The 20,671-nt window shown below is 39.0% G+C and overlaps 1 protein-coding gene across 3 annotated transcripts in view; it reads left to right on the top strand.

The window, feature by feature from the left end:
* The window catches only part of LDAH (lipid droplet associated hydrolase), a 130,837-nt gene that overhangs the window by 20,164 nt on the left and 90,002 nt on the right, over positions 1–20,671 (top strand). For 2 of the 3 annotated variants that reach the window (XM_054194790.1, XM_054194791.1), the window contains exon 3: positions 13,537–13,671. The exons of the other annotated variant lie outside the window; for it this stretch is intronic. In XM_054194790.1, the coding sequence (XP_054050765.1) occupies positions 13,537–13,671 (135 nt within the window). The remainder of the gene's footprint in view (positions 1–13,536; positions 13,672–20,671) is intronic. 3 annotated transcript variants of the gene reach the window in all.

Raw genomic sequence — 20,671 nt, 5'->3', positions numbered from 1 at the left:
GTTAATCAAAGAAGATATTTCCATCCTCTCATGCTACTTTTTAAGTCAGCAGCGGGTGTCTCCTCCCCCAGGGCACAGTAGTGTTCACTGTTTGCGTTTGTAATACAACCGGAGGAAAGGGGAACGCTGCTGGCAATAGGCCGCCAGGTTACGAGGAACGATGACTTTTTACCTCCTGGGCAAGGGGACCTCTGGCTCTGGCTCATGCTCTGTTCCATACGCTTTGTGCTCACTGTCACTGAATGAGCTCCAGCAACAATTCTATGAATGAAGTCGAGAACCTGTTCTACCTGAATACATTAGGCAGTGAAAGCTGCTTTTTCCTCTTTCTGGTTTTGTGGTTTGGTTGTTTTTTTGATGGAATAGTGACAGAGCATCAGCAGTAGGAAAAAATGACTGTCCAGCCTCACCTCATCTCTTACCTCTGCAGTTTTGTCACTGTCAGCCTTGTTATGAGAGATCTCCTGTGGTGTGGTTTGTTTTGGTTTTTTGGTGGGTTTTTTTTTTGGTGGGTGGGGGTTGTTTGTTTTGTTTTTGTGGTTTTTTTCTGGTTCTGGCTGGGTCCATGTCACCTAGTTCAGAAATGAACTCTAAGGCCCAATTTCATCCAGCCGAATATTAAACACCTAATTAAGATGCTAAAGTAAGGAACATAAATTCCCAGGTATTTTGTATAATCAGTAGCTAGAGATGGGCACTGCCATGAGTATTTCTGCCTACTGAGATGTTAGGTTGTCCTGAGATGTTGTGAAGTCTCAAGCTGTGGAGATAATCAAGACTTGACTGGGTGCAAACCTGGGCAACCTGCTCTAGCTGACCCTGTGTGGTCAGGGGCTGAGCTAGGAGATCTCAGGTGATCCCTTCTGACTTCAGTGATCCTGCAAATGTGACCCAGAGGCTGGCCATCCAGGCTTCTTGTCCAGGTGTGGATCCTGATTGGGATTGATTTTTGGGGTACCTTTTGAAAAAGGTAGTAAAGATAAGTATATGGATAATCTTAGACAAATACTTGCTTAGAACTAGCCATTCATTCAAGACCTGTAATTTAAGGTGCTCTCTCTTTGCCTTCACAGCTGTACTGCGTAGTAAGTGCCTTAACACTGAAATTGGATTTGTTGAGTGTTAGGAACCAAACAGAATTAAAAACTGGTAAGGAATGAAGTATGGTACTTAAACAGTATAGAAAGAGTATGCCAGAAGAGGGAGCTGTTTTAAAGATTAGAAAAAAATACAGTGTTTTTTGGAAAGCTTATTGCTGTAATAGCCACCTGTACCATGTACTAGTTTGCTATGAATGCTTAGGTAAGAACTGACTGTTTCTCTACTGTATGTGTATCACAAAAAAATTAGTAGTTTTATAAGACCACTCATGTGACACTGATTCATTGGTTATGTTGGCTGTTGAGGTTCATAAAAATACCTTTTATTTGCATTAGGAGGAGTGAAATAAAGGAAGTCCAGTTAGAGCAGAGAATATAAGGATTGGAGAGCTGTGGCTTCTGTTCCCAGCCTTTCCACTGGGTTGCTTTTCAATAGATGGCCAGTCATCCTCACAAATTGTGTACTAAACCACCAGACAAATCTTCATTCACGTATGCAAAATTTATATGATCTATCACCCAAGTATCTAAACTAGCATTCAGTTACAACCAGCTAACAGTGAGTAAATAAGTTAACAATAAAAGCACAGCTTCATAGAGTGAGACAACAAATACTTCCTCTCCTGGCATGTTTAAATCATTGACCAACTCCATGGGTAGCTCCGCTTTTACTGATTGTGTGGATTTCTTGTGCCAGGGCATATACCATCTTCTGATGTACAGCAGTAAATACCCAAAGGACATTAAGGAAAATATCTAATCTCATTTAAGTACTTCAAGTCTTTATTAAAGGAATAATTCATTTAACTTTGGAATTCGGTGGTTTGATTTAAGTAATACTTTTAGATGCAATGAGAATTTTTAGATGAAAGTCATAGAGTGTAACTGCACTGGTGCTAACGTTGAAACAAGCTACATAGGACTCCTGTTTACACACTAACTTGGGCTTTATTTTGCTTAGTCCTGTATCAGAGAGTTTTGATGACCTAAAGGTGAGGCTGAAAAGCTGTTTCCTTTGTGGATGTATATTTTCCATCATATTAACACCATGCTTCATGTATTTGTCTCTACTAGTGTAAGATAAAAGAAGTTGCACGGGTTCTATTACTTTTGCTTATTTTGAGCATACCTTCCCAAGTAGAGCAGTGCTGCTATTGTCCATCCTCAGCTGAAGCAAGAGAGCGGAGAAGAAGGGAAATTTAGGTGTTAAAAAATGGAGATGATATTATTTAACACACTTGGTCCAGGGAATCAACTTAAGAATCTTGTTTGGTTGGAGTCTTGGCTCCCTTGACAAGGCATGTGGAGGATGACACAGCTCAGAATGGCATCTAGTCCAGCTGGCACACTTGAGTCACATGTGGCTAATCAGCAGGAACCAAAAAAATCTCAATTTTGCATCTAAAGTTCTGTCCTGAGATACATGTTTATATCCAAACAGCTGAGGAGGTTCCCCTCTCTGTGTGTACACAGATACTCCATTTATTTATTTAAGAAAGGTTCCTCTCTCACATGTTAGCTTAGCAGCAGCCTTCATCTCTTCTGTGGTATTTGCACTGTTTGAAATTAGTCCTGAAGATAATATACTCTGCTCGAGTATTCACTGTAGAACATCATGCCCAAGTGTGAGTTAGCCAGGAGAGAATGGCAGTGAAGCTGCAGCCCTTTGATGGAGAGAGGAAGAGAAACACTATGCTCTTTTTATCATGGCTTCTCCTGCACAACTACAGCGTAGGATGTGAAGCAACCCCTTGATGCTTTGAATGTATTACTTGCCTGCTGGGCTGCTCCTCAGGCTGCCTTTGGGAAAGCTAGCTGGTGTTCCTAAAATTTTCAAGAGCGTCTTTCCCTGTATCCCACCTGTCTGTGTTATGACCTTATGTGATCAACATCATGTAATCAGAGTCTTACTGGAAAGTCTCTGCCATTCCTTGCTTTATTTTTAAGCAGGTGAGACTGTGTTAGGATTTGGGCAGCGTGTAAGGAGGCTGGGGGGCAGGACTGGGCTGTTCATAGAGCTCTTGCCTTCAGGTAGCTTTTAGAACCTTCAAGTAAGAAATAAAGCAGACATTGCTGAGTCTAAAGTAGTACGGAAGTTAGAAACTGTTTGTAGAGTGTATGTTAAGACCCACCAGGCACTGGAAGTCTAAGATCTTAGTGCTTGAAGCACTTAGAAAATTTGCTAAGGCCATTATTTCACAATCCAAAATGTTTGTCAACAATACTGGCAAAAGGTATTCCTGTTCCCACCACACTGTGCCACTCCACCCCTCGGTTATGCCAGAACAATAGTTTGAGAGATCATGCTGTGAGTTAAATAAATACATACATTTATTTCTGGGGTCTTTTTAAAGCTGGAACAGTTCCCTGTTTGGGTTCACAGCATGGCCCCATAGAGTTGTGCCAGTGTAATTCAGGGGCTGGTGAGCCATGGCAGGGGGGTGGGAATGACAGTCAGGGGAGAAGGTGGGAGTTCCTTCAGCTGGACTTGCTGCTGAACTTCCTGTTGTTAAGTTATGGTGTCAGTCCACAACACGCAGCACATACATATATGTGGGTTCACACGGAACCTGCTCAGGCTTGAGACTGATCTGGAAGCAGTTGGTACCTCACCAGTCACACCAGGTGGTAGCGATTCGCTGAGAATGCCTCTCCCTTGAGACTTCAGCTCTTGTTTACAGCGCAGCTCCAGAGGAAGCTGCTAACTCGTTACATTTGACCCTGAATTCTCAGATTTTGACATGGAAAACTTGTGTTTTACATTGCTTTGAAATTTTTATTTTTTTTCTGAATAAAAAAAATGACAGTAGAAGAGGAGAGCGGATAAGGTAGGAGAGCACAGCTTTCTATTTCAGTGAAACACAGCAGAACGCTTCTGATTCCTGTTGGAACAGAGGAGGGCCACGAAGGTGATCAGAGGGCTGGAGCACCTCTCCTATAAAGACAGGCTGAGATAGTTGGGGCTTTTCAGCCTGGAGAAGAGAAGGCTTCAGGAAGACCTTATAGTGGCCTTCCAGTACCTGAAGGGGGCCTACAGGAAAGATGGGGAGGGACTCTATTAGGGAGCGTAGCGATAGGATGAGGGGTGACGATTTTAAACTGAAAGAGTGGGGACTTAGATTAGATATTAGGAAGAAATTCTTTGCTGTGAGGGTGGCAAGACACTGGAACAGGTTGCCCAGGGAAGTTGTGGATGCCCCATCCCTGGAAGTGTTCAAGGCCAGGCTGGATGGGGCTTTGAGCAGCCTGGTCTAGTGGGAGGTGTCCCTGCCCATGGCAGGGGGGTTGGAACTGGATGATCTTTAAGGTCCCTTCCAACACAACCCATTCTATGATTCACATGCTTGCGTGGGATATGTATTATACATGACCATGTTTTTTAAGGTTGCTGCTGAGCAGGAGCAAAAGCACATGACACACACACCCCGCCCCCCCCCCCCCCCCCGAACCCTATCTTCCCTATGCTTTTCAAGCCACTTCTTCCAACTTTCCTAGACACTTCTTTATGTCTAGTGTGAATATTCATGGCTTAATTATGAGATCAGTCTTATTTTCATCTGAGCACGTATTTTCTCAAATGGCAATGCATATAAGGTACTGTTAACTGGTGGAGTTCTTAGTGGTTGGTAATGCTTTAATTTTCATGCATAGATTTGCATTGTTTATTATTTCTCATAAAGTGGGAATAATGAAATTTGAGTCAAGTGCTTGAGGACTTGTCAATGGGATGTGCTGTCTTGACTCATACCACAGTTCTTTGAGGGCTGTCCCCTTTATTTCACTGAGCCCAATGGTTTTACCACTTGAGAAAATTATTCTTAGAGGATAACGCTGGTTTGTATCTACCTGTCTGATTTTACTTCTTAACCCAATGAAATGTCAAATACATCAGTCATTTTTCCCTGAATCTTTCTGAGAGGTAGAGGGCTCAAAGTGATTAAAAATAAAATAATGAGGAGTTTGGATAGAAGACACGCATGCTGGTAGGGTACCCCCTGCAGGAAAGCTCTAAGTGTGTTGTATCCCATATTAGATATTAGAAAACTCAGTTCTTAGGACACTGCGCTCCAATATTTTTGCTGCTTATGGACTACTTGTTTGTGACTAATATTTTAAGATACGCTGACAGTTGTTGTGCTTTGTTTACTGGGTCAGCCCACCAGCTTCCATTGTCTTTAGAAAAGAAAAAAAAAAAAAATCATTAAAAATAAAAACTTCCTCATGCAAAGAGCAGCCTGTATGTCAGATCTAGGCTTGAAATATGCCACTTTTGTTGAATTTCCCAGTGCTCCAGAAGTACCTCTGGTGGGGGCTTGGCACATTTGAGCTGGTTAAGTTTGAGGAGGCAAAGCAACGACAGGATGGTTGAACATCCAACTGTGCTTGACAGCATTTCCCTCCGCTAAATCTGGGTGGCAGATGTGACTTACTGAAGTGACTTACTGAAATGTCTCAATCCGCAGCCTTCTCTTGGTGTCCTCTCCCTGCTAATGAGGTGTTGTTTTCAGCACGGATCCGTCCTGCCTGTCTGTGTGTAGCATAATCAGGAGAGGAAGCGATCCTTCTCCTACAGCACGCAAAGGCTTGTGTTGTCCATAGTTATGGAAAAGTTGTGTTCTAGGGTATTTTGCTTGATTTAACCATTTTAAAAAGGATCTGTTTCTTTTCACATGATCTCTGAGGCGGAAGGGAAGAAGAAATTACCTACTGAAGGACCTATCTATGAAGGAAATCCAGTGTCTTCGCGTGCATCCTGTACAAATAATGCAATTAAAATGTTTAAAGTTACAGCATCAGTGTATAATGTACTTTCTTTCTGGCAGCTGCTGCCAGAAGTACCTGAGCTGATACGGATTTGCCTTGATATTAAATATTTTGACCTAGTTATATCTGAAAATAATAAAAAATAAGTATCTCCTTTCAGATTCTATTTAACACATGGCCTCATTTCTGTCCCAATAGTAACTCCTATGGATCATTGAATCTATATTAGAAATAAATTTGACCCATTATGTTCAATATCTATGGAAAATAGTAGAGCCAAAAATTCGGTAAGTCATAGGTCTTGATCTTGTTTTTCTGTTACGGGCATGATGGAAGATTTTGATCACTGTCCTGATTTCCATTTTTGAAAACAATTCTTGCTCATTCTTGATGGATTTAAAAACTCCCATAAGAATAAATAAATATGTAGTAACATACTTACATAGTGCCTTCCACCATTAAGTTTTAGATCTTTTTTATCTCTTATCGCAGCCTTCTCTTAAGAGGCAGAACCTTTTCACAATAGGTCCTAAATGGCTAAACATTTGTGTTTGTGACGTACCTTGTGTTTATGAACGAGGAAATTGTTTGCCTGAAGTGTTTGGGTTGAAGTCTTCATGGAGCAGCTACTCAGGACCAGGACTAATATCCTAACTGCACGGCCTTTTGCCTCTGTTAGAGATACACTGATGTCAATGCAACATTTTTTTTCCTAAGGTTGTGGATTGGTAAATCTTGGTTTATCCATATGCAGAACAGTTTGGTTTTTTGTCTTGCATTTCTGAAGACTGATAACAAATGCATAATTCGTTTGCAAAATCACCAGAGACTATTAATTTCAAATATTACACTCCCTTGACAGTCTTGATACATAAAAATTGCAGAAACACGTTTTCAGTCTTTTTTCTGAAATTAGCTGTCTTTGTATTCCACATTGCTATTTTTTGTTTCCCGTCAGTCTTTATTCTAAAAATTGTCTTAAAAGCAAAAAACAAACCCCGAAACCTAATAGCCCCAAAGCCTCCAAATCTATGCCTTTCTTTTTCATAACTCTGACTAACGATACAGCATAGAGTGATCTGTAATACAGATTTGAAAATGCACTTTCTGGTGCCTTTTGAATGTATTGTTTGCTTCTTCCTTGTATACTATTAAAAAGTGATCAAATCTGCGGAGCTGTTTATCTGCACGAAACAAATAATTTGTGGTTATCTTGGGGTTGAATTGTTTGTTTTTCTTGTCTTTGTCTTTTTCCTGCTGGTGTTGTCTCATCAGGGTTGTTGTTATTCAGTTGTGTTGCATAGGCTTGCTTGTGAACCCATTTGACACCAAGTCTCATGTTCCTCTTCTGCACACTTCCTTTGTTCTCCCCTGTTCTTTCAGAAGGAGGTTTGTTTTCTGCTGCTCCAATTCTGCTTCAGCCCCTGAAGCCGACTGAAAAATTCCCGCTGGGAGTTCTCGACCCTCTGCAGAGCTCACTGCAGCCTCTCTGCCAGCGTCGGTTGTAGTACAGATTGGATCAGAGAGACCAACCGCATCTGGGGTGTTAAAAGTAGTTAAATTAGTAGTTAAATCTGTCTTCATCTGCGTAAGCAGATGCTTAAGAGAGTCTGTATGTTTAGGTGTGTACCAGGAAACCCAGTTAGATGTGTTAATTTTTCATGTACTGTGGAGAAAACAGAACAATTTTTTTTCTTTAATTTTAAGCACTAGAAAATTCTGGTTTCTACCTTTAAAAAATGTAGTGAAAAATTCACTATTCCATTATGAACTCCATTTTTTTCAGTTTTATATCTCAATCTTAACTCCCTTCCAAGAACCATTAGTTTAGAGGCATATTAAAAAAAAAAATAAAATGAAGGCTTTTTTGTATTTGTGTGCCTATCTTACCTGGTTGAGACATTAGAGGTAACTATTCAAACACATCTGTGGACTTTATAACCCTTGCGATATCACTTAATCACAAAGTCCAGTAGGTTTGCAGTGGGCAAAATCAGGATTTCAGACTTTGTATCTTACATGTCTGGATAGATGCGGTTAATCATTCGTATGAGAAAACAGGCAAGTACTGTCACAATTTCTAGCTGGGAATTTTTATTCACAGGCTTCAGGCACAATTGTCACTTGGGCAAAAGCAGCTGTGTTAGGTTAATTCAGGTTTATCAGGCTGTCCACGGGATTTCTTTAGAGGTAAATGAATCCACATTTGTCCTAAAGGTAGAACAGTGTTAGAGAACAGCAGGCAAGCTTATTTGCTCTGCAAAACGCGTATAAAGAATGCCTATTATAACATCCTATATGTAAGTTTTATAGCTGTTTTAAGCTAAAAACTGTGTGTGTATATATATATCGCAGGGAAAAATGTGAAATGTTCTTGAAAAACCTCTCTAATAAGCTGTGTTACAGGCACCTGGCTGAATCCTTCTGAGATTTCCTATTTTCACAATCCAAGCAAATATATTAAGGTGCTTTCTAGCCAAATTCATGATTCCAGAGTCAGAGAGGATCAAACAGAGTTTTCACATGTGTTTCTGCATAACGTCCTTGTAATTGTTTGCTCTTTGGCTGATGCTGCTCCCCTGGTGTATGGACTATAAAGAGAATGCTGCACGAAGAATGCCAGTCCCCTAGACGTGCAAACAGGTGAAAGCTTAATTGACGTGACTTTATGTTGATCATTCAACTGTTATTTGACATGTTTTATTTGAAATCCCTTGACCCTGCGCGTCAGAGAAACCTGTGTGTTTCCGTTTAAGGCCTGATCATCAGCCACGGTGTCAGTTCTGCAGTTTTCCCCCAAGTGTGAGAACACCATTGTGTTTTTCACATGCTCCATTTAAATCCTTATGACATCTGCGTGGGCTGCTTTCCATTCATTAACATCGGGGAGTTGCATCTTCTTCCATGGTGGCTGGTCAGACGCCAAAGGCAGATTAAGTTTCCCTGAGCGAAGAACTTGTCATTTAGGCTCTTCGACTTGGAGCTGGGACCTTTGGCAGCTCTGTGAAGAGGCAGTGAGAATCATTGCCACAAAAATGATTTTTGTGTGGTCCTGCTGTGCACCCCTGGATTTCAAATTTGATTTATGGCTGCTCATTTTTTTTAAAAAAAAACACAACAGCCTGCATTTGGTTTTGTTGCAGGAGATTATCATGTAAATACTGTGGCATACATACTTAATTCTAAAACTGTGGATTATTTCTAAAATTAAACTCATGGTAATTGCTGGCATGTTTTCCAGTTCCTCAAAGTTCTCTGTAAACCCACTCTTGGCTGTGTATTTCCCTTCTTCTATTCATGTAGCTGCCTTTATTCTTTATAGTCCTGCTGAGGTCCCAGAGCAGACAGAAGGCAACTGCTAGAGAAGTGCATGAAGCACCACAGCTGAATGCCAGCTCCTGCTCCCACAGATGGTCAGACTTCTGGAGACATGGCTGAAAACACCAGGGAACGCCTCACAGGACAGTGCACAGAACCCAAAAGCTTGTTTCAAAACAAGGTGCAAGAAACCTCATCGCTGTTGGGGATGATTTAGCTACACATAAATTTTGTCTCCTTCACTCATCACCACTCTTGGCGTTTATTATAGGCTGCTTAGATAAATCCTTTTCAATTTAGATATCCCTTCCAGAACTGCTAAGAATTATTTTCACTTTGAGTTCTAGTCTCAATTTCATTTGAATAAGCTGTCTATATTTTTGACCTACCCCTTTCTGGAAAGAAGGCTTTTGCCTATATGTTTTGGTGTATATTTTTGTTTCTAACCTGAAACATTTTGCTGTTGTGGTTTACGTTGTACATTCCTCAGTATGTCTGGGAATTATTTTTGCACAGGGTTTTCTAATGCTAGTGCTCTCTTAATTATAGTTTCCATTAATATTTTCTGTTGAAGAAGAATTCAAAATGCTCAACAATTTGTAAGCCACAAAAGCTGTCATTGCTTGTGGGGAGTAGCTATGGTCTGTGACTTTTTAAATGAGCGTTGTATGTTTATTGTTTTGCATTTGTAATTAAGCAATTTGATTGAATTGTGTTGATGGCTGCACTGAGTTTATGATACTGTAACTGAGTTTAAACTTCCTGAGTTTGGGTAACATCTTTTTTGTAAGTGTAGCATCTCAAATATGTATTTCATTTTAAGACAGGCCAAGTTTGACTTCATGGCACTTTGTATAGGAAATCATGTGAAATCAGGATAAAAGTTGTTCTTTGTCAGTGATACCCTGGGGCAGATAGGTAGTTTGTACAAATTGTTCCCTCTCCACTGCTAGCTGTCTTCATAAGAAGGAAGTGGTTAGTTTTTAAAATTTTTATTTGATGGGAAAAGCATGGTTGAAAGTGAAAGGCAGGCAAATGCATATTATTCAATAAGTTTCATGTTTTTAAATATGTGGGTGATTAACGAGTAGTAGTTCCTGTTCTTGAAAGCCTGTATCTACAGTATATGTATGTGGAGAATATTTACCTCCTAATATAGCTCGAAGTCCCACCTCTGCACATTCAGTCGTTCTGTACTGTTTTGCTTTAGCTGTGGGTGGAACAGATTGGAAAATGAAGAAGTGGATTCCTGTCTTCAAATGAAAAATGGGAAGACTTTGGACTTAATGTAGAATAGCTGGGTGAAATGCCGTAAACTATGGAGAAGAACAGAGAAGGTGCCAGGAGTCCTTTGGTTATTGAAACTGATTGGTACACCAAATAAAGTGGCCCCATCGTGTTCCAATTCATTGTGCAAATTGTCCATTTGACATATTCTTCCCATGAAATGCTTAGAAATCTTTTGCAAATTAAGCTAATATGCAGTGTATTGTAGTTTTGTGTCTTTTTCTGTTATGGTCACCATTTACAGCTATTGTTTAAAAGTTTTCTGAAACAACATAAACACTGTTGAAAATTAAGCACAGTTGAAAGTAACTGCTCGAGATGTGCTTCTTGGTTCAGATGACTGCAATTTGAGATTTGCTGGCATGCACGAGTGATTCAGGTGCCCGGAGGTGTCTGAGGATTGATGTGGTATTCAAATAACTGGAGTAACCTTCAAGTCATGGAGGTTAACATTGCATTTACTTATGGTTTCCATTTTTCGACGCTTAGATGCTGAGTGAAAGAACATAGGCAGTTTTGGTGTGATGTACTGGGAAATCCTTAAAATACACAAAAGAGCACGGCGTTGCCTGGGTGACTCTGTGATGAACCTAGCTATAAAATATCTCTATATGTCTATACAAAATATCTATATATATCTATATAAAATATCTATAAAATAAAAGTTTCATTGAACAATATTTCAACTGTAGTAGGTGAGCCCAAAATATTGTTGATCGCAGACTGTTGTGCATATTAAGCCCCAGTTATTTCCATTAGCTGTTACTGTAACTGTTGTATGAAAAAAAATCTTTATCCATTCAGGTTTTTTGTTTGGTCCCCTTAAAGTATTTTGACAGATAGTAGCTAAAGTAAAAACATATAAAATGGCTGAATTTGCAGAGACGCAAGTTTGAGCTTTATTAGGAGATAAACGTTCTCCACTTATTGTAGATGCAAGCTTTCAAGAACAGGGACTATTAATCAGCATTTACTTAAGTCAGTGCAAATCTGGAATAACTCCATTGACATTGCAAGTTCAATAAGGAATAAATTTATTGCTGCTTCACACGTGGCGATTTCTCTGTAGAAATCTTTGCTGTTAAAATCGTTGCTGATTTTCCTTAACATTTGTGCCAGTGGTTCTCATTCATACCCCTTCAAGGCATTGTAAAGTCTCAGTAGCAGTTCTAACAGCTGACCCCTCAGAATGGCTTTTACCACGAGCAGATGTTATCAAGAGTGGGGAAAGGGGCTTTCCTTTTCATTTATGGATCTTCTCTTCTACCTGCCTAAAATCCACACCCCGTTTGTCACATGCTAAAAATCCCCTTTCCCTCAAAAAAGTGTTAGAGTGCCTTGAGTTTTGTACGGTCTTTGATACAAAACTTCACTGATCATAAGCTGTTCTTACTTCACTGCTCTTCAGCTGATGACTGAACCCGGGTTCACCTGGCTGATGATGGGAAAGAGCACCAAAATGTGGACAACAGCTGTTGCCATTCCTTCTTCTTTCCTTGTTTTGCGTTATTAAATAAGAGAGTTAATTGAAACTGATATTCAGAAAGATGTAAAGACAAAAGGCTGTCTTTGAGATTAACTTGGTGATTCCTTGATCTCGGCATGACCATTTGTACTACAAATGATACACTTTATTTTGGATTGCTGCTACTTTCATCTTCAACCTTGCTGAAAGACAGGTTTCCTCTATGCAACGTCAATCCAAGGAGCTTGACAGATAACGTCTGTATTTTATTTTATTGTCTCTGGGGCCCTGTATATGATATATTTTTGATGTATGAAAATGAAAAAGATGAAAATGGCATTGGGGGTGTGGGAGGGGTTGAAACATACAGCTGCGGTACAGTTGTGGGGATGTGTGACCCCTATGAATTTAAAATTTTTTTTCTGGAAATCAGTTTGCAAAAATTTGATGATGCATTCTTGAGTCTGTATATACAACAGCTGTTGTTCTTGAGTCTGTATGTACAACGGTATATAATGTCAGGCTTACAAAGAGATGCTTAGAAACATGAAGTAACTGATATTGTTCTCTTTTTTTTTTTTTTTTTTCATTTCCAAATCCATGTACTTCAGTAAAAATAATACTGTTTTAAGATCAGGAATTTTATTAAGGTTTAAAAACTATTGGAGACACTTACATATGAGAGAGAAATGAAGCATGTGCAATATGTTAGCTAGAGTGGAAGGTTTCCGGGCTCTGCCCGTGTATCACCACTGGTGTGAGCAGCAGCATCAGCTCCTACTTGCGTGTCTGTGCTGGAGGTGGCTATGGGTACCTGGCGCACGGCTGCTCTGCGGCGAGTGGGCTGTGTTTGGCAAGCACTGGACTGACCTTTTGAGAGAGCAATGAACTTGTTACCTGAAGAGCAAAAGGGTTGAAGTAAAAGATGACGAAATGAAAACGCCCACTATAGAAAGGGCAGAAGTGGAATAAACCTACTTTTTACCTCCATGCACCATTTCTACAAGTACTAATTTGATTACTTCTCTGTCTTCTCGAGAGGCATGGAAGAGGACAGAGAGCATATGAAGATGCAAGCGGAAAAATTTAATTTAGTCCAATAAGTTTAAAATAAAATAATTTTCTCTTTTAGGATCAGTAAAGACCTTTGTATTGTCAGGATCATATCTATTCTGAAGTGGTAACGCTGATATTTTCTGGAGGGCAGACGTATGGATCAAGTGATATATACTGCTGTCGCTGTGATATTTTTATAAAATCTGGTGGTTTTTTGTATTTGCCCAATTTTCCTGTGTCTGTAACATGATGGGATAGATAAGGAAGCTGCTTGACCTTTAACGTCAAAGGAGATTTTTCTCTTGTGTTGGGCTTCAATTTCAGCTTCTGCAATTTCAAATTAATTCAGTAAAATGCTTCTTGTGGGTGCCATTGATCAATGGAATTAAACCAGTTCCCTGAAATTGGGAAAATAAAAATTGGAAACGCACTAGAGAAAAGAAATTAACAAATTTCTGTGTAATGCTGTTAAGTTTACTTTGAAGCAGATTGCTTGCTGATGAAAGGTTAATATTGACTGTGCTTGTATGTTTTGTTTTTTGGCAGGTAACCCTGGACTGGCAGGTTATTACAGGACCTTTATACAGGCCTTATATTGTGGACTAAATCAGCAGTATCCTGTTTGGGTTGTGAGCCATGCTGGACATTGTAAGCCTCCTAGTGGCATGGAAATGATAGAAGGTACAAAACTGTAACTTGTACATGCAAATATTTATATCCCACCTGATTTTACTAGCAGAATTTGTGCCTATTAAAAACAGCACGACGTGGTTTTTAAATGTCTCCATTATACTTCCGCAGAACAGTTGTATGAGAAGAGAAGTTACTGAGGAAAATAGTCTTTTTAGGTAAATTAGATTTGCCAGTCAAATAGGTGCTATTGAGAGAATAAGAGAGTTTGCTGATTGCAGTCTTTAGAGACAAGTTATAGAAAAGAAGGTCTAGAATGTGTTTATGTTGAGTAGATTAGAAAAGTACATATTTCAATGAAATGTCCAATTCAGAGATCGAGTACTTGAGAGGCTAAATTATCTCTGAATTTAAAAATAGTTGTACTAAATTAGCGAAATTCCAGGGAGCAAGTATATGTTTCTGAGATGGGGGTATGGGGCGTTTGCAGGGTTGAGGTTGCTCATTTGTCTGTGAAAAGTCTTTTGACTTGCAAGTCACCAGCAAGACATGGCAGCCAACTCTAAGTAGATATTCTTAATGTGCAGCATCATAAGATGGGGGGAACCAATAGCGAATCCTGTCCTGAAAGCTGCTTAGTGTCAGAAGACCTCTGGACTTGGTCAAGCTGCAGTGATGTAGCAGTAAATCAGTGCAATTCCATAGGACCCAAAGGTTCAGCAATGGGAAGCAACGTGAAAATTCTGAAGAAGAAACTGTTTTAGCTGTTTAGCATAACTTTTCCTCACTATCCTTTGCACCCGAGCTTTTAAGCATTTTTATTGGTTTATTTAATCTCAGGTTTGAAACTGAAACCTTTATTTCTTTGGTAAAATTCTTTCCAGTCATCGTCTTTGAATGTCAAACTAAAAAATGCTAGTAATTGCCTCTCATAGGTAAGAAATCCCTAGGTTTGTGATTTCTGGTACAGTGTTAATCATGGGATACAGGTAGAAGTCTGGCAACTAAAGGAGCTGAGTTTATTGCAGAGAACATTTGTAGGTCTGATAATCTGTAAGTGTGCATTTAGTGAAGAGTCTTTGACAGTGAGAGGTGTGTTTGGTGGCTCGAGATGGCAGAGCTAGTTGAAATGCAGAGGTTTTTAGATGGGGCCAGCAGGAATGTTGAACAACTGTCCCACTTCCACTGTGACGGTCCCTGTGCTGGTAAGGAAAGTGTAAATCTGTGGGAAGGAGAGCATCCAGTAGGAAAAAGGGAGCTGATATCTAAGTTGAAACCAAACCTCCAGCTGACTTCACTGTGTCCTTTTGCACTGACAATGCTCCTGTGAGAGGGGGGATTTTCAAGAACGTGGTAGTTTGTTAAGATGGACAGGTCGGAAGTGAAATACCATAAGGACTGGTGCTGTGTCAAATTTTATTCAATGTATTCACCCATGACCTGCAGAACTTCATAGCATTTAATTACTGGGAAGATATTAGTTGTCAGAGAACTACAGAAGTATCTTACAAAATGTAATTAGTGGACAAAAAGATGGTAGACGAGTGCCAGGGTAGATAAATATGAGTTAATACATCTGACAAAAAAGATCTCCTTTAACAGTGCCTGGGTGATCCTGAACTTGGAATTAATTTTTAAAACTCAGGAAAGATACTGGCATCATCACTGACAGTAAATAAAGTAAATACAGAATAAAATCACTTAATGGTACTAGCAGATTTGAAACAGACAAAAGAAAGTATTCTTTATGCGACAGGTAAAAAATTTAGGGAACTAGCAGCCAAAGCGCTGTACTGTGGACAAATTATATTAGTAGACTTAAAGTGATAAAACAGCCTCAGAGACAACTGGTCCATAAATGGTTGCTGAGAGAGCCAGCTTCTTTGTTGTACAGGTGCACTGCTGTCCTTGCTTTGGACACTGAGGTCCTTGCTTTGGACGCTGGCCTTCTCTACACTTCTGCGCTGCTTCTGGTCCCAATACCATCTTGTGGCAGGGTTGTGAGCCTGAGGGATTCACCGCAGGGAGAAGGGATACGGCAAGTGGCCAGACTTGGTTTCTCACTGAATAGCATCTATTCTTGCCGCTGCTGAGCTTGGGGGACTCACTTTCCTGACCCAATAAGGTGTTTTGTGTGTTCTCAGTATCATGTGCCAGGATTTGTACTTACTGCTGCACTTACTGTAGCACCATGGAGCTAAGAAAAGCATAGAAAGCCACTGATGGATCGTTTAAAAAATAATGAAGAGACATTTATGAGATTGTTTTCATATTTATTTTATTAGGAGCACAGGAACAGGAAGCTCACGTCCTGTCATTAGTATACATTTAGACAGTATTCCAGAATATTCCATAGGGAGCCTTTTTCAACGTAGTAATCTAAGGAAGCCCTGAAAAGTTTAGTGACCTTTCTATATAATGGTGTTACTGCAGTTGCCATGGGTAATACGCTGTGCTTTGCAGGAGCTTTGAATGTAACGAAAGAAATATGGTTGATTTGATAGAAACTCAAGGGAAGGCACAAAGTGGTTGGAAGGCCTTATATTTTGCCATTTTATGACAATGTAAGTTGTCTGCAGTGGGAGAAGAGATTTGGGATAATTCTCCCTCATCCTTACGATGCAAAACATATTAAAAGCAACTTTTAGTTATTGGAAGCTGATTCCCTTTCTTTTATTTATTTATTGCCAAAAATGTAATTTTCATTAATTAAAGGTGTCATCAAAATCGCTAAACAAAAAAATTGAGCACCTTTGCAGTTTCCCAGGTGACTGACTGAAAGGAAAAAAGTGTCATGGACTCATTGCTGATGTCCTGCTCCTGTATCCCACAGGAGTTCTTAATTGATGTTTTGTGGCATTATAGCAAAAAAAACCCCAGAACTCCAAGGACCAGCATGCATAGGGACGGATAATTTTGTTCTCTGCAGCTCTTCATTGCCTTCTAGGTTCTGGATTTCTAAGGCAAAGTTCCTGTGTCAAGGACCACTATATAGGATTGTGAAAACCATGTCAAGTATTACTATGCAGCATAAAACTAGGAAAAGGGCATATTTTGGCAAAGAACTAGGCATGGAACTTTGTAAAAATTCTGTGTATTCTTTTGTGCTTCTGATGGGCATTTCATAATTCTTCGTTTGAAATAGCCCCCTGCAAATCCTCTGAGGAAGTTCAGTATTTCTTGATAAGAAGGATGAGGGCATAAATTGACAAAGACAACATTTCAGTCTCTGACACCACTGATTCTTGAGGTTTTTCTGGTTGGAGTCTAGCACATGAAAAAAAAGGAGGGGGGGGAAGCTACTGTGAAAGACAAATTCATACTGATTCATTAGAACAAGCTTTTTGATCAGGCACTCCTATCAATAAATAATTTGTATCAGTAAACAATTTTTCAGCATGCACCCTCAATGTATCTTTTTGTAACGAATACAAATTGCATACATGTGTTACTGAATTTCTGATGTTTTCTTCGTGCGCCCCTATGTGCGTGCACCTCACTTTGGAGACCACAGATTTAGAGTGTGAAAGTATGTAAATAGTACACTTAACATGTAAATGGTGCTGCCCGTAAAGTAATAAAGGGTTAAAAACGAAAGAAACTGTTGGAATAATGTGCTTGGTTACATTTAGATCAGGTAGATTTTGAAACTCTCAGAAAGACAAAAGCAAGTTTTCCAACAGCAGCCATCAATCAGAGACGACTTCCTAATTTACTGGAGGCATGTCACAGAGTGATGTGAGAACCAAACAAAATCACACCTTTCATTTTTACTTCTGTTTGATATCCTCTATTCAGAGAGCTCTTGCAAGCTGTGCTGCACAGAGACACGCAACATTAATTGAACTTTTCATTGCTGTAATTCTGTTCTAGCAATCAATCCACGGTGCAAAAAGATTTGAAACTTATTTTTACTCAGTGAATGCAAAAAGTTATACCTCAATTTCAACTTCTTTATCCTCTTCCTTAGCTTTTAAAAAAGCAGTTGTTTTGAATGCTGCTGTGACTGTAAAACAGGCCAACATCAGTCCCTAGCTATACGCAAAATTACAAAAAGGAGAGTGGTTTTCTAGCTCTCGATTATTTTGTTTAAAACTGGCATAATCTATATGCTTTGTAAATGTTCATACAATCTTAAAAGTTGGGTTTTTTTCTTTTCAGTGCCTGATAATGAGACTTTACTCGTAGTTTTCCTAATGATTAAGCTGTTAATGCCTCTTGAACAGATGCTACCTACGAACAGGTTCTTTCATAGTACCAAAACCTCTGCCTACTTACTTACTCACTCTGATAGTTTACTACGCCAAATATATTATGATTGTATTTTAAGTCTTTTTAAGGTGCAGGTATTTGCACATCATTTGGTTAATTTCTACGTTATAAAAGACATGTTCATAAGAAAGGAAAAATGTATACAAACAGATCATAATTAAGATGGGGCATTTCTTTCCTTAAAAGTAAAAGTAATAGGCAGGTATACCCACAGGTGATTTATTCTTTTAAGTTCTGTAGCTTCTTTTAGTGTGTCACTCCATTGAAGAATTTGCATTACACTTCTTCTGAGATTTCTGATCTGATAAGATATTCTTCTACGTCTAACCAAGTCACTTATTAGGTGTTGTGAGGGTTTATTTTAAGTGGAACTTATTGTTTCCTATATGAACGTGTTAGAAGTATGCTACAGCTCCATGCCCTTGCTCTCAAAACAGAGGCTACAGCGTGAACACTAGTATCTGTAAGTTAGAATTTTCCTGGGGATTAAATGGGTGGTCTTCTGACTTAGTTGCAAGGCAGGTCATGGTTTCGTGGTATATAGCCATCACTGAATGTTTCATTTTATAAGTAGTGAAATTGGAAGAACATAAATTGTGTTGCATTGCTCTCTCTTAAACATATGATTTCCTTTAAACAGGAACAGAAAACAGTTTAAGAAAAGAATGAAAAAGTACTTTGGTGCTTTTAAAAGAAATTAAATCATTCAACAATATTACCCTTAAATTCTTTGTAAACTTCTTGATTTAAAAAAAAACCAACCAACCCAGGTAAAATTACTCTCTTAAAATGTCAGTATAGCTACTCAGCTTGTGGGGGTCAGCGTTATAATACATTATGAATTGTGGAGACTTTATATTATGAAATCCAGTTGAGTAGAAATGCTTGAGTACTGCAGAAGGACTAAAGACCCATGTTTAGGAGTAGCACCTCTGATGGCAGTGAATAGTAGCCAGTTGGAAGCTTTGCAACAGCCTTTCAACTCCTTTGGATAGGAATCAAACTGCTAGTTAAAACTAACACATATCAATGCACAAATCCTGAAATTATTCATTGCTAATTCTACACGCATTGCTAGTTCAAGTGCCGTGTTATGAATATCCCACTTTAAAATAAGGACGAAAAGTCTCAATCTTGACCAAAATTTCTTTAAAAGCTGTGGAAAATGGAAGATTAGATAGGAAACCCTTGACACTCAGTCCCTCTAATACATCCCTCACCTCCCTTTTTTAGCACCTTGGTTGGCTTTTGCCAGTAAAGGCTGTAGGTGGACATCAGCAGGTGTGCATACATAGCCATGTCTTAAAATGGTCTAATTCTGTGGACATCTGTTGTGGTTTGATAAGAAATCAGAATAGTAGAACACAGCTTTGGGTTTGTTTCTCCTCAAGACCACCAAGATACTTTTCTTTGTAGCAAAGTAAGATTACGAAGAAAAGAAAAATGAAATCGGAATTAAATGATTTATTGATTTTTGGTAATATTCTGTGTATGCCAAGTGCTATATGACATAGTGTGATTCATATCTTAATTGCTTAGAAAGACATAATTGATGCATTACAATATCATATACCTAATAAATGGCTAGTCGTCAGTCATGCCTTAATAATACAGTATTTGGTCTCATGATAAATTCTATTGAAGATAAATCTCTAGAACTTTCTAAACTGTATAGATTAGTATTGAGCTATACACAGCCATAATACAAGTACTTTTTATTGTTTTAGTGAGGCGTGTTTATCCTTTGGAACAGATTGTCTACTGAATTTGCTGTTGTTTTGTTTCTGAATCAATATTAGGTAGCTTCTGAATGACAGGGAAGATTGAGTGACATTCTTAGTAGCCAAGTTACAAGTTAAAATTCTTTGATCCTTTATCTCTCATGGACTGTAGAAGGTAATAGTGTGTCCTTAAAATCTGTTAAACTATCCTTAGTTCATTTTCCATGATAAATAGAGGTAGGTAAGGATTGATTTATAGTCCAACAAAAGAGAGTTTCCATTTCTTTCTGCAGGAAGAGCAGGGCCTTCAGACCATTTTGAAAATGAATTATATCCGTAAGAAGCAATATGGGAAAAAGCACAGAAGTAGTGCAGGGATAATAAATTATCTATGAAGACATTGATTATACGATCCCAAAATGTTAATGTACCACCAGTGTGAAGTGAAATGAAGTTTTGTATCAAAAAAAGAAAATATTTCTGGTGTTACAGGAAAATTTGGAAGCCATGTGCAGCTTGAATTTATTTGATGTATTGCTTCTTTGCTGTTGTTACAATTCATCTGAATGGAGTTTGCTTTTACAGCCCTCTGACGTCTAATGAAACTGCAGAATTGACTATGAGTGAGATTCTGCCTCTAGCTAAAGTAATATAAATCTACAAAAAAAAAAAAAAAAGACTGAAATCATTTGGGTAAAACTGAGTTTATACTTCAGCAAGTTAATCGTCTTGTTGATAGCTAGATAGTTGTCCCCAAATGACAGATGTAAGTGTGGGAATGATTAGCAAATATGAGCTGTGAGTTTCTACCATCATGATATGCAGTGCTGGCAGCAAAAAACCTAAAATAGTAGCCTGAGCAAGACAAGGAGCATGGTGTGCTATAATAAGAGGGTTGTGAGTTATTTAGGAGAGTGATTCTCAGCTGTGGTCTGTGGGCCACTGGTAGTTCCCAGGACACTTGCTTGTGGTCCAAGAAGAGCTGGCCGATCAGATGGAGTTGGCTGTCTCACTGGTTTCCACTTGCTAAGTGGAATTAATGGTAGCTAAGAATACTT

Source organism: Rissa tridactyla, chromosome 3 (assembly GCF_028500815.1).
Source record: "Rissa tridactyla isolate bRisTri1 chromosome 3, bRisTri1.patW.cur.20221130, whole genome shotgun sequence".
Lineage (NCBI taxonomy): Eukaryota > Metazoa > Chordata > Aves > Charadriiformes > Laridae > Rissa > Rissa tridactyla.
Note: the sequence above shows the minus strand (reverse complement) of the source record. Positions and strands in the feature narration are given on the sequence as shown.